The sequence below is a fragment of the Telopea speciosissima genome, chromosome 8 (genome assembly GCF_018873765.1).
Source record: "Telopea speciosissima isolate NSW1024214 ecotype Mountain lineage chromosome 8, Tspe_v1, whole genome shotgun sequence".
In the NCBI taxonomy this organism is placed as follows: Eukaryota; Viridiplantae; Streptophyta; class Magnoliopsida; order Proteales; family Proteaceae; genus Telopea; species Telopea speciosissima.
The window spans coordinates 9,984,148-9,999,409 of NC_057923.1; the positions used below are offsets into that span (position 1 = coordinate 9,984,148).

A 15,262-nucleotide genomic window follows, 5' to 3' on the forward strand; every position below is an offset into this window, starting at 1 on the left:
CGGTCTAGAATCGGTATCAGTCGATCCGACACAGATTCCTCAAAGCATGATCGAGAGAATGCATCAGGGTTTCAGACTCAATTGACCCAACGGAATTTATTTCAGGGTTTTAGTTCAAGGTATTGGATCAGGTATTGGCCCGATACTGTATTCGACACCTTATCGATATTGTAACTTGTATCAGCCTATAACGGTCATATAAGACAATTTTGCCCTCAAAGACACTGATAACATACTCTCCTTTTTTCATTTTTATCCTTGTCAGTACCGTGTCAATGACCTATATCAGATCAATATCAATATTAGTATTCGCCAATGCTAATGCCTATTGCCTGACCTTCTACCGATACCCTGAACCATGGTATTGGTCCTATCGAACAGTTTAATCCTCAAAGGTACCAATGCCAACGGTTATTTTGACCATTTTACGCTTTGTTCATAGTATATCATCAATCTGATATTGGCCACGTATCGTATCGCTATCAGTTCGATATCACCAGATACGGTCAATTCGAGACCAATTCCTAAAACCTTGATCAATTCTAAATCAATCAGGATCGGTTTAAACTGCTTTAACCAGGATCCAATCCCAATTTTTTAAACCTTTGAGTGCATGGTGAAGAAACAAAAACCTATACACAATGTAGAAAATGTAACGGAAAGAAAAACATTTAAACAACCACAAGGCAATAATAGATGTGGTTCAACAAGGTGTCTACATCCACGATGAGATGAAAGCAGTCTTCAATCTTCACTAGGAATGGGGAAAAGACTTACACGCTCTCTTCCTCACATCTCTCTATGTTCACAAAGAATTAATCCTGTAACTCTAATAACCTAATCACTAACAAGTTAAAGGAAAACAAAGATATACAATCTCCACGTCTTAAGCTCTTGAGCTCAACAAACTATTAATGACCCTTTGAAGGCAGCCCACAACCTAAGCCATGGTATACATCAACTCTCTAACACATGATAATGTTTAGAAGTAGACTAATACAATAAGATATTTGATTGAACTGGACTCCAAAATTTGACATGTGATTAATCTAGATTATATCTTCTGTATATTTTACTGTGGATCAACATATCATTTGTCGACGACATGTTCACACAACAGAATAAATGCTTTGTGACGTTTGAAAAAAGGAAAATATTTCACCTTTTTCTCTTTTCCTTTCTATGCAAGAGAGTAGGTAGGGAATATCATATGGCAAAGTTTCAAAGGGGTGTGACAGTGCATTTGAGCTATAAAGGGTCTTCTCTATCTCCTCCAAAATACAAGTGTGGATGGATAAAGAGAGGGAATGCAAAGTGTTGTTAAAGGCTGTGAAGAATCTCCTAGCAGTCTAGATGGGGTGTGGGATTAATACAATTTGGGTGGGTAGGGTACCTTTTAGTTTTATACCTATCAAAAGTTTTAATGGCATCTTGTTCTCCTTTTCCTTCTCATTGTTCATTTACTTTAAAGCATCTGGTTCTGCATTTGTGTTATATGTTTATAATAATTGAAGTCAGCAAAGTTCATTCATCCAACAAGTCAAAACCACCATTGATGAGTTGAGACATAATCTTCATTGTTTCTTACTTACGCAAAACTGAAAGTACATGATACTTGATTAACCATTCATTAGGAATCCAAAATGGGAGATTTGTCCAACCACACACAACTCTGCTGCTGGCTTTGTGGACTAATTTGCAAGGGAGTGTGTCTCCCACTAGGGTATCAAAAGTTGGCCAGCACCGGTAGTCCGATTTGAACCGATGAATTGAACCTTGAAATCGGCTCAAGTAAATATTAAATATATCGAGGTCAAACACCAATCAATTAATAATCGAGCTTTCTAGGTGCAAGGTAGTGGCTCAACGATCAACCGATTGAAATGATCGAGTATTGTGACTGACCCACTAATCGATCATTAGCCCATTTAGTCCATGTAATCCTATTTATCTCGATTATAGTTTGATTAGTCAATTAGCCCATTTAAAGCCCGATTCATGACCTACCCTATAAGGCATGATTACCTAAACAGGTGGAAAAACGATGTGTGGCCTTCAATTAATGGGTATCGATTAAGACCGCCCAAAACTGACTGAACCCGACCCGTTGGCACCCTTACCTCCCACCCACCAATGCCGCTATACAGATTCAACAATCACATAAACTATAGGAGAACTAGATGCAAACTCTTCTAAAATTAAGCCTAATATGCACAATGGGCCAGGGCTAGTTTACATAGGATTCCTGAAGTAGGAGGTCAAGTGGTAATCTATATTTGAAGGGCCCCAAATTGGCCCAGATTTAATAGGCTTTTTTTTTTTTGGGTAAACCCCAGATTTAATACTGTCAATGTCATCATTTATGCACAGCTCTATTTTTAGGTCAATTTGATTTCCCATATGTTATTTAATGTTGAAAAAAAAAATCAAATTTTGTTTGCAATTGGGTCATTAGCAACGTTTTGAAAGGCGAAACCAAGGATTGAATCGGTCAATGCCGAGTTTGATCTAAATCGATTAGTGTTGATTTCAATCCGAATCAACAATGATTCAAAGCAGCCAAAATTGACCTGAATCGGTTGAAAACAATGTAGAATCAACAAGGATCGGTAGAATCAATCACGACTGATACCCATCTGAATTAGACGATTTAATCAATCCCATTCTTATTTTTGAAACCATAGTCATTAGGTGTTGGAGATAAATCATAAACGATTGAAATAAAGAGGGTGGAGGGAGAGCTTTAGAAAAGGTAGAGAGTGGTGGTTTAACTAGGTCCTTCAAAATCTATCTAGGAGTTAAAATGTTAGCGGCTCCCACAACTGCAAGGTTTGAGGAGGGTCATAATGTATATAGTCTTACCCCGCATTACAAAGAAGCTATTTTCCTGACACGAAGCTGTGATCATTAGGTCGCAATGGAATACTTTACCGTTGCCCCAATGCCCACCCTCTATAATTCCCATAAGTAAAATATGTTCCTTATATCAGTTGTATGATTGGAGGCCGAAAATTTAAAGCCGTCCAACTTTTTCCAGGCTTGGGCTGGATTTTTCTGCCCCCTGGGCTGGCCTAAAGTTGAGAAATCATAATTGAAGTTTCCACCCGATTAGGTTAGGGTTGAGGTATGGGGCTAAACCCAACTTGGCTCGAGAGCAATTTACATGAAATCTTATTCCAATATGCATCTATTTGTGTTTTACAATGATCATTGAAAGCTGACTTGGCAGATGTGAGTCAATCAGATGTGGCATGCTTGAAGGAATAGCCCTTTGTATTACCCCAAGGGGTCAGCTCAGTTGGCAAAAGACCAACTCCTCAAATAAGAGGTCATGAGTTCAAACCATCTTGGGGCCTATCCCCATCCCCTAATCCCCCCCCCAACTATTATACAAGCTCTTAATCCAAAAAAAAATAAAAAAATAGCCCTTTGTATTGATCATTCAGTTGATTATTCAAGACATTACTTGGCTGGCTTCTTACTTTAAATCTTGTTCTTTCGAGTCTATTTCTAGGAATGCTAAATTGCTAATGGTTTAGCAGTTGTCCTACCTCGTCAATCTCGTGTATAACAGCTTGGCCGCATTTCACTCCGGGGATTATGGAGTTTTGTAATTCCCCTCCCGCGTGTTGTTCGCGAGTTTCTCAATAGATTTCTCTTTACCAAACAAAAAAAATAAAATAAAATAAAAAATTTTGTGTTTTACAATTGCCTTTGAGTTTTTTTATTAAATGAAAATGGTTATGGGAGAGAGTTCTTAGTCCGAGAGCGTGGCCCTTGCGCCAGCACGAGAGCCAATGGAAGTATGTGCATGAACATCAATAGGGGTGGGATTTGTATCTTTCATGGGGGTGGGGCAATCATTTTATGGGCCCTCTATCTTGGTGTAGGAGCCACAATCCTGGACAAACTTCATCGGATTCACCATTACCACATTGAAACCAATTCTGATTAAACTAAATATTTAGATGAGTGGTGTCAGCCAGTTCGGCTAGTTTCGGTCGGATTGAATTGGTTTCGATCTAGGAATGAGTGGACCAAAACCGAACCTTTAAGAAACTTTAATTTTTGTTGGTTTCGGTTTATTTCGATTTTTCAATATCAAGCTAATATCGATTTAGTTTAGTTTTTTTTTTTGCTTGAACCACAATATAATGAAGAAAGATTCAATAAAAACATTTTAAATCGTCTTCCCCAAGTTAAACAAATAAACAATCAAGAACTGGGAATTTTATTTGATGTGTTCATATTGTAATCGGAGCAAAGAGGAATAAATTGTAAAAAGCACGATAACTAATATTGAAACCCATAGATAAATAGAGTTTATAGCAAAAACATTGTTTGTCATTGTAAAGGAAGACAATTAATCAATGAGAATACAATTAATATTAAAATTACAAAATGAACTCTACATCGAATCATTCATTTAACTGTCTAAGGAGATCAATGGAAGCATTGTTACAAATCAATTTAGTTATTCATAAATTCATATTCATTGATTTGGAACAATTTCCTTATAATACTAATATTGCAATTTATATTAAAATTAATTCACATATTTATATCCTCATACTAAATGATTTTTTATCTATTTCATTCTGTTTGGTTTTTAGTTTGGACATCGAGAAGTTTTGTATGGTCTGATTTTCAGCTGATCCCCATCATACCGCAATCCAAAACCAGTCCAATTCGATCCGCTTGTTTTGGTCGGTTACGGTCGGTTTTACGGTTCGGGCCAAGTTTTGACGCCCCACCCTACTACTGACTCTGGTTCTTCTCCTTCTCCTTCTCCGCTCCTCTACTAACGCTATTGCTCCCCTCGATGAAATCGGAGCTACGGGACGAAGAGGAAGATGAAAACCGTGTTGAATGGTCTCTTCAGCATTCTTCTTTCGCAGAACACCACTGATGCTAACTGCAGAAGGGTTTTCGCTTCTCTTAAACGCGCTTTCCGGCACTTCTAAGTTCTAACATTTATGAAAGTTTTTTGGTTCTTTCCCTGAAGGTTCATGCTGATGAATCAACATATATAGAGGGTGCCATACAATATGGTGGTTTAACTGGAACAAAAGCTTCAGAAGAATGGTAACTATGCCTGGAGTACTTGAGGGACATGTCAGTTGACGAAATCAAGGCCGATCTCTGTCGTTGCAAAGGAATTGGACCCAAGACGGTAAATTTAAAAACGATAATTTTTCTTTCTTTAACTTCTGTTTGGGTATTAATGATTCTCACGTTCTTAAGTCTGCTATTTCTGCTGAATGGGATAAAGTATGGATGAAACTATTGAAACTTCTGTGCTGTTAAACCAAAAATGTGGAGCTACTATTGATAGTGACGGATGCTTGGCTGACATCAGAGCTTCTGTATTATCGGCATAAAGGAAGATCTTCTTCTGTTATCAACATGATCAGGTGCTCTGTCTTGAGCTTTCAGGGTCCTCTATTACAGAACAAGTAACATCAATTTTGTAAAAGAGATTCCCAAATTCCATATTCATAAATGCATCTTTACCGTAGAGAATGAGAATTTCATCTGGGTATCTTTGAAAGATGGAAAACCCAAATTCCATATTCATAAATGCATCTTTACCGTAGAGAATGAGAATTTCATCTGGGTATCTTTGAAAGATGGAAAACCCAAATTCCATATTCATAAATGCATCTTTACCGTAAGGAATGGGAATTTCATCTGGGTATCTTTGAAAGATGGAAACCCTATATGATAAAATTGTCATGGAAATTGGGCTGTGGTTGCATGAAGCATGCAGAAGAGCTTGTTTCATCTGAAAAGTGGGGGTTCTACTGCTTTTCCGAACTTCGAAAACCTAGTAATGGGAGTCATCCACAAAAGTCTTTTTTTTGGGGTGAATATAGAAGAGTCTGTATTGTATTATAGATAAGCTTAACCCCTTGTGTAGCGTTGCTCCTTGAATTTTTTTTTTATTTTTTAAGGTTCAGAAGTCTGATCACATCTATGGGAGTTGGACATAAGCATATGATTTCACTGTCAAATGACCTACAAATTGGCCATCATATCATCCATCATCAAATTGCATTCCCAAATAATGGTTAGTAAACCCAATTGTGATTCGGAGAACCTACCTAAATACAGAACATGGGGAATGAAAGAGAAGAAGATCATGAGGACTGAAGATGGGATTAAACCTCCGGGCTTAAAGGTGGTCCTTAGGGATATTATTCTGTGGGTTGGTTTCATAACTTTTGTTTCTAGATGTTGTTTGCATGATATTTGGGGGGGGGGGGGGGGGAGAGTTGGCTTGTACATAGACAGTTAGGACTTCAAGAATAGTCTACAAACAAGAACTATTATAAGAGAATGATTTGGATGCCAAAGAAGGATTCCTATAATTTTCTCTGCAGGACTTTTGGGAGGTAAGTTAATTAGTTTAAATTTTTTTAGGATAGACTATAATTTGAGATTAAGATCATGTATGAAGTTAAAAGTTCTGTGTCTGTTGGTGTCCTATAATTTTATGTGAGGATTATTATCTTCATTGGGACTGATCCTAAATGCCTATTAGTTCTGTGTTGCACCAGGTGCTGAATGTTCTATTTATAGTTGGGTACTGTGGTTATGATTTTGTGATCATATTGTGGTAATTCCTATTATGTTGTAGTATTATATTGTTTATAGTCCAAACCAAATCTCAAGTAGTGGTGATAAGCATTGGTTGAGCTGAGTAGGATATCTCTTTTCTGAAGTCCCCGTCATAATGTATACAATTAGGAAATCAGTGCAAGATAAGATAAGTTTATTAACCAGAATAAGCATAGGCTTCTCAAGGTGGCCAAGAAACAAACAGATGAAAACGAAATACAAATACATGGAACTAGGGACTAGCCTTCCAAGGGTAGGGAACTTCCCGAAGGTTGTCTATCTCCCCTTTGCCTAGCTAGCTGATCTGCCATGTTGTTCACAGTCCTAGGCTTCCAATGCAATGGGCAGTTCACTTGGGAGGCCAAGGACTTGATGCATCTGATGATATGAAGTATGAACAATACTCGATGGGCTATCCTTAGTTGTTGATATTCAAACAGAATAGTCGTTAAGTCTCCTTGCACCATAATGTTATCAAAACCCTCTCATAGGAAACTCCAAACCCATTATAAGAGAAAGTTCTGTTCTAACAGGATTCCCCACCCCTATGGGCCTGAAAGGCTCCTGAAGACTTGTCCTGTGGCCTCATTGACGTTATTAATAGAAGGGCAATGATAGAAAATCAAATCTCTCAAGAACAACAGTGGAACTCAAGAGAAAGGATGTGCTGGTGGATATCTAACACAGAGGATTAACCAGGAAAAAAATAAAGAGAGGATAATATTAACTAGAACTGATAAACCAGATTTTGAGAACTGTAGGAGAAATTAATGACTCGAGATAGGCAGATCAGGAAGACCTGAAACTCAGGTCAAGTGCTCTTCTGGAAAGGTGATTTCTGTCTGCAAAAGATCTCAGAAATATGAGTTCAGATGAAGGCACACAGGTCACTCCACTAGGAAAGCAGCTAGGTTACTAGAACTTGAATTCTAAGCAATTTACTCAGATTTCGAGAACAGAATTCAATAGAGATTGTTGACAGGAACTGACATATGGAATTTGAACTCGACCACATCAGTAGATTAAGAGATGTGGTCAACTAAAACTAGCTGGAAAAGTAACAAAAAAAGAGTATTGCGGGATATTGAAAGAATGATTGACTGACCTACTAAGTTTGATAGAACAGAAAGAAAACAATGAAGGATAGAGGATGCGAACCCACCTTTTTTTGTTTTGGAATCCACCAAAAACTTGATTTTTAAGGATTTTTATGACAAAGACAGGCGGTGTTTAGAGGGAAGTTTTGTCATGTCACAAATTCTACAATGCTTTTGAAAGGACTTAAGAGAGGTATTTATATATCAGGGAATGGGTCTATACAATTCTTTTTGGATATGATTTTTATTGATGAGTATTTAAGCTATTTTCCCTGTTTATATGCTGATTTTTTATGTGCTTCCTGTTTTTATATCCCCAATCTCCAAACTGAATTATCCACTAATACATCTTGTGACATATTTTTCGCATCCCCAAATTTACTTATAAGGGGCCCTTTTTTTAAAATTAATGTAATGTTAGTTTCTAATTTTGGAATATCAAATAAGTCAATATTTCTGTAAAATAATTTCAAAGATATGAATTTCTATATTTGATTAATGCCAGCATGTAAAAGTAGTATGAAATTCTTAACATAAAGTCACTCTTTGCTTCCTTCTTTTTCCTTCACCATTTAATAAATGTTGTAAAAAAGTATATGGTCTAGACAAGATGATCAAAGTGATTTTGCTTCAACTGTCTATTGGATAGGACCATAATCATCCAAATAGCCTTATCCCAACTATTTTGGGGAGAGATAAGGTCTCATCTGACAAACGCTTCTTTTCCACGGGAGTATTTCTGAACCAGAATTTTTTTTTTTTTTTTTTTTGGGGGGGGGGGGCCGGGGGGGAGGGGATTCTCGGGGAACACTTCTGCAGGGTAGAAATGCATTTGGTCTGAATAAAGTAAGAAGCAGAAGTGTTTGGATTGAGCAACTTTGCAGAACCCTGTAAACAGAAAAGTACCGGAGCAGAAGGCATGCAAATAGGTGGTGTCTCAACGCTGCAATCTGGGAAGGTGACTCTCTCAGTCTCTCCTCTTGGTATCGGGTAAATCAAAGATGAGCCTTGAGTCAGGGGTTGTGTTTTTTGTTTCTTTCAAAGTGTTTCTGGAAAAAAGAACACTTTTATTTTTGTTTCTTGTTTTTGTTCCATTTTATTCCAAATAATCGGTTCATCCGCTGGAACACAAAAAATGAACCTGTGTTGCCACTCGACTTGTGTTCCCAAATGATGGTCGATCATCTAGAGTGTCTGGGGAAGGAGATGAAAGGGACACTCTAGTTGCCTGCACTTAATCTCTTAGGACATGTGAATTGCCTGCTTCAGTAACTGGGAGGGCATTGGAGGAATCCGCTTTTACCAGTAGAGGAATAGAAAGTTCTACTCTCAGTAAGGCCCTAAAGCTGCTTAAGGTTTGAAATCAAGGAGATAAAGTTAAATTGAGAGAAACCCTTTGATCATCCCTAAAGCCCCCCAAAAGCATGAGATGCCTCGGAATCTTCACACCTTTTAAAAAACCTCAAGGTCAATGCTCAAAACTCCAAAAGCAGTTTGAGATAACCTACTTATCCGTAACAGATTAGTTTGTAATATCAATTGTTTGGTTCAAACTTCAAACAACACATTGTGCATTTGGATCCTGTTTAGATTTCCTGAACTGCAGTCGAGGGAAAGTTGGATACAATGGAGGTTTGCATTGTAACGTTACGATGTTAATTCTTATGACCTTCCATGTAGCCGACCCCATTTAGTTGGGATAAGGCTGAGTTGCTGTTGTTGTTGTTGTTAATTTCTATGACCTTCCACCGTAGTTACTTGCCGTGTTGGACCCAAGAGCACAAAAATATAAAACCATGAAAGTATAACCAAATAATTTACATATGAACAGTTTTTGGCAAGTTTCCGAGATGCCAAAGGACTTTCCAGTATTGTCTGTTTTATATTAGCCCATTTCGGTAAGGTGATAGATTTTACTCATTGAGATTGCTTGTGCTTTGATCTTAGTGTTTCCTCTCAGATTCTAGGAGTCTAGAAAATAAAGTGCCTTATAGATAGAGCTGGTAAAAAGAATATTGATCAGATTGGCAGCTACTCTTACATATAGTTGGTCATAGCTTTTGATACCTTGTGTCCTGCAATCCTTTATTGAAAATGCTGTAATGTAAACAACTAAAAGTATTGGCTATGTCAACACAATGTTCAAACACCAGCTATTTAATATGGTAACTCGAGATATGTAAACAAGCATCTTTCACATTTGTTAAATTTCAGTTCTCTACTTAATATGGATATGCTGCTCAAAGGATTCCCTCTTTTGTACCTGTAATTGTAAAGTAGCTGGGATGCCTCACCAACCATATTAGAACTGTAATTGTGAATATTCCATTGAGAAGTGAGATTGCGACATCGCAATCCAGTAGCTTTTCAACTTATTCTTTTTTTGTATTGACACTTGATACCTTGCACAGTGAGTTACCTACCCTGTCTTTATTTCAGAATGTTGGTTTGCCTGAACGTTACTTTACATTTCCTACTATATAATTTTTCTATTGCTCATTGAGAATTTTAGATGCTTATTTATATGGGAACTCCACCACCTGCAGATATACTATGAGATCTTGCCTGTACATGACTTTACTTTTTTTGTTTATAGGTAGGCCCTAAAAGGAGAATTGAACTTATACCCTCTTAATTGCACTTATTCAGGTTTATCTGAAAATGAAGCCATCAGTTGGCTTTCCATACATGCTGACAGGGAGAAGGCATAAAGCATCTCAACAGACAACAAACGGCTACCATATTAATTGAAATTTTATCTGAACTGTCTATTTATCACCCCGGTAGTAGATGTATGGGAAGCTTGAAAGAAAGGGGCTAATCAGCGAAGAACTTCCTTTGGCCAACCAAGCCCTCTATCAAAATACTGTTGCAGCACAGATTTAAAAAATAAAAAAAAGGAACAGGGTTCTTTGAGCAAGCGACATAGAGGAGTGCACCAATAAGGTGTCTAGTAACGGTTTTGTACATAGGAGGGCAGCAAGGTCATTTAATGTGAGGATGAGAGAGAGAGAGAGTGCTAGCATACCTTCCTTGGCGTCTTAGAAAATATTTTCCCATAAAAAAAATAATAAAGGATTAAGTTTTCTTCATTTGTCAAGAGGGAAGATTTCCTTCACAACCGGTGATGTTACTCTGTGAATGGACTCTGTGGCTTGCATTAGTGGGTTGATTATGAAGGGTCGTAAAGAGATCGTAGGGGTTGCGCTATATATTTGTAGCGAGGGTTCTTTCTCTGTAATCAATTTAAGAGAGGTGTGAGAACGTGCGATTGTAACCCTATTCTCCATTGTTAGTAAAGTAAATCTCATCTCATTATGGACGTAAGCGATCTTGTTGAACCATGTAAATCCTTGTATATTGTGTGATTGTTTGTTTGTGATATCTATTCTTTTCTACATCGATTTAGGTTCGCGTTTTTATATACCATTAACTCCCACCCCCTATTACACAAAGTTGAAAGTATCTTTCTCCATGTTATACTTCATGGTGAGAAGATTCTCTTTTCATCTATGGTGAAGAAAAACTAGGTCTAGAAACTAATGTATAAAATAATTGAACAAATATTTAATGGTTTACCTCTTGAGTCAATTCACAAATGCTTTGTTTTTGTTTCCAGAAGGAAAGAACATATATATATATATATATATATATATATAATAAAATGACCTATTAAGGTGGCTGATGGGTAGGGACCATCCTCTACCCAACCTACACCAAGTGGAGATTAAATCAATCAGTCACCCACCCACCCACCCACCCACCCGATCACCATGATCCGACTCTCTATTAGATGGCCTCATTTCATTTCACATGTAAAGATGGCGAATACTTAAAAAGAGTTAACATGCCTACTTGGGCTTCTTGCTAAGCAAGAAAGCTATAAGAATGGATCAGGGAATGGGGAAAAAGAGAAAGAGAGAGAACCATTGGTTGGAGAAGTCCACCATTAGAAAATCATGGGACAAGGGAATAATAATACAAATCAAAATAGTTTCTAACATGTCCCCAAAGTTACAAGAGTGGGGTCCAATTCGAACAAACTTCCAACCCAAATGCTTTGCTAACTTATTCAATAATAGAAGTTGAAGATTGGATTCAGCTGTAAACCTATGCTTTTAATTATAAAATATAGGTTTTCCTGCTCTAAGAAGATATGCTCAGATCTTATTGAAGACCCTCATTAGTATATATGCTTACCTCATTACCCACTTCTAATATTCCTCTGTTTTGGCAACTACTCCCTCCAAATTTGAAGAGCCTTCACAAAACAGAGTAAACTTTGACAGTTTCATGGATTTTATTTTCAGATGCTTGTGTCTGGTGCCAGATAACAACATCAGTACAGTACTTATAAACAAAATAGAATATCTATATCATGTAGTTAGCCTATTGAAACCTGTTGCAGATGGGATTGGGTAACCTCACAATTATGATACTTGATAACATTTTATATGGTAATCAAAAGTTAAGGTTGAGGACAAGACATAAACCCACTTGCTCATTAGTTGGTCAAGAAAATTAAAATTTAATATTCCATTAAGTACAATTAGAGAGATTTGTATTCTGTTTTTTTTTTGTTTTTTTAAATCATCCTCAGCAAAGTTGAGCTACTTCCAGGGGATTGCATCCCCACTAATTTTGACTTTCAGGGTCGAAGTAAATCTAATATCATGCTGTCCTCTTAAAGCATGGAATCTTTGTTTCTAATTACTAATTATATTGGTTTTAAATGCCCAAGTTGGTATTATTATTGCATGTAAAACATTGATAATCAAAGTGTTCATAGACCATGGGTTCCTCTTAAGAAAACACACTGAATCCCCTTTGATAGGGATAGCTTAAACCATATCCACTATAATAATGAAAAGTTTAAACCAATACTGCTTGAGGGCTCCTTCCATTTGATCCTTTTTTTGATTTTTAACCCTTTCCCCATCACCTTTTATTGACTAATTACATTTCTACTGTTCATTATTATAATAGACTTATCTTGTTTTTGGGTGCAGTGGATCTTGAACACTTGTGATCTCACTATAAATTACAAAGAGACCAAACAACTAATAGGTGTATTGTTTCTACTAGACACTTTAAACTTCTTGTTTTGAGAAGAAATGGAGAGAAATGTGGTGGCACAAGGTGTTGCTGAGACTACCCTCTCCCCTAGATGGGGTGGAGGAGAAGGCTTCCATGTTGAAGAGAAGAAGCTCAGGTTATTTGGTTTTGAGGTGGATCCCTACACAAATGATGGTCGATCATCTAGAGTGTCTGAGGAAGGAGATGAAAGTGCAAGCTCTTCAAATACAGTTTTGCCTTGGCAGAAATCTGTGAAGGAGAAGAGTCAAGTGCCTAACATGGATGACAAGAAGTTTGAGTGCCAATTTTGTTTCAAAGAATTTGCAAACTCACAAGCACTGGGTGGTCACCAAAATGCCCATAAAAAGGAGAGATTGAAGAAGAAAAGACAACAACTCCAAGCAAGAAAGGCAAGCCTTGCTTGTTACTTTCAACCTTTTCAGAACCACCATGGTTTCAGTTTCCATCTACCACCTCCATGGTTCTATGATCCTTCTTCCTGTATACCTGAGTTTACACTTTTTGATGAGAACCAAATCAGTTTCAATCCCTTTGACCAAAACTCTTACCTTAATGGTGCTCCTCTCACAAAATCATATGCTTTACCTTCTCTTGTTCCTGTCCCACAAGATACTTGTATGTTCACCTTAACACCCACAAACAGTTCTATCAAGAAAAGACCTCCCTTGATCAAGCCTTCACCATTTCCTATTTCCAAGAGAAGCTGTAAGGGTCTGGATCCCGTGCTTTAAATGCTTAGAAGTTTCTGAAAATCTGTTCTTCACTTGATACAAGCCAGATGATATCCAGAAATACAGCTCTGATCAGTCACAGTATAGTTTCATGTTAGGGTAGTATAGGTATGGCCTATTAAAGCCAACTGCAATGTACTGTACAATTATTTTAGCATAATCAAAGTCTTAAATGTATTTTCTGATAATTGATACCTTTTCTCTCCTTTGGTTCTTTATTTTCATCTATACTAGCATGGCTTACCAATGAAAATTTATTCTTAAAGAGTTCTAAAGTACTTTTTTTTGGCTAAGTTCTGGTTCTTCTTCATTTTTTTTCTCTGATTAGTTGCCTGGGAGATGAAAAACCAATGTGTGATTCATCTCCACATGCAGGTATTTCTTGCTCTATTTTACTGTTAAGTCCTATCAATCTTCTTGGATTAGTAATTCTAATTTCCAGTTTAAAGAAAATAAAGAATCTAGTTTTCCAGTTTAAAGAGAACCATTTTGTTTCTCAGAAGATGATTGTGGTTAGTGACAAGAAAAGGCAAATAATTATGTGCAAAGCCTCAAAGGAGCCCCGTAATTCAAGCTTCAAATTAATCATCAACAGGCTTCACAATTTGTGCAAAGCCTCAAAGGAGCCCTGTAATTCAAGCTTCAAATTAATCATCAACAGGCTTCACAATTTGAGCTACCTCAAATAAGATGGCAATCGGGATCGGGATCGATCCCAGCCAATTCTGATCTGATCCACCTGAATCGGTCCTGGAAGCAATATATTCTTGGCATTTAGGGTTTTTCCATGCAAAGATCGGATGGCCAATTCTGATCCGATCCGCCTGATTCGATTCCAATTCTTGAAACTGTGGTACATCTGCCATCACAGCAGCTTAATTGCTACTCGAATTTTGAGGACTGCTGTTACTGTTGAGGGTTGATGTCTTGTATTCTGGCTGATCGGATGAGTCAGATCAGCTACAATCTACCCAGTTATTTCTGGAAATTATAACTCTCTTTGTTTTCCCCATAAATTGGTAACTATGGGCTTATTAGGGTTACGGAGAATTATTTATAAACACAAAGAAACATGAGGAAGAACTTGTAACCCTTTCAGCAATGCTAGTGAAACTATTCTCATCTCTTGGGCGTAGGTATCATATCAAACTGCATATATCCTTGCATTGAGGTATCATATTAAACTACATACACCTGGCAGGCATAACATCCAACTGTGCCAAGCTTGAAAAAAAAAAAAAATAACTGACTCAATCGACCTCGGACTGTTGGATGTCGCACCTATCAGGTGTCGACCTTTCAACCCTGAACTGCACCACACTCTACGATCAAGGAATTGGAGAGGATTTTAATCTATATTATCCGTGTTGTATAGCTTTTCCTTTTGCATATTCATCCCTTAAACTTTCTTACCTTTTGATTGACTATTTGACATTTTTTGTTTCAAGTACATTGTTGTATTATGCGGGCCAAGTCCTTTTAGCTTGAAATTTAGGATTGGATAAAGGGTGTGTGATCTTCTTGGATGCTGGAATGAGGAGATACTTAGGAATTCTATTCCTTCTTATCTACCTAATATTCTCAATATTCCTTGTTTTGATTCTCCTGACTCATGGTGGTGTACTCTTGCTAGAGATGGTCGTTTTAAAACTAAAAAAGCGGCTTATTTCCTTTCTTGCACCTCTATTTATGATGTTTCTTTAACCGCTTGGTGGA

The 15,262-nt window shown here is 37.3% G+C and overlaps 1 protein-coding gene across 1 annotated transcript; it reads left to right on the forward strand.

Annotated features, from left to right (window-relative positions):
• The first annotated feature begins 12,707 nt into the window (after window positions 1–12,707).
• Window positions 12,708–13,749, forward strand: LOC122672623 (zinc finger protein GIS3-like). Its single transcript, XM_043870083.1, has 2 exons — window positions 12,708–13,592; window positions 13,647–13,749. The coding sequence occupies exon 1, from the start codon at window positions 12,833–12,835 to the stop codon at window positions 13,544–13,546; it is 714 nt and encodes a 237-aa protein (XP_043726018.1). The 5' UTR covers window positions 12,708–12,832; the 3' UTR covers window positions 13,547–13,592; window positions 13,647–13,749.
• Window positions 13,750–15,262: the final 1,513 nt, after the last annotated feature.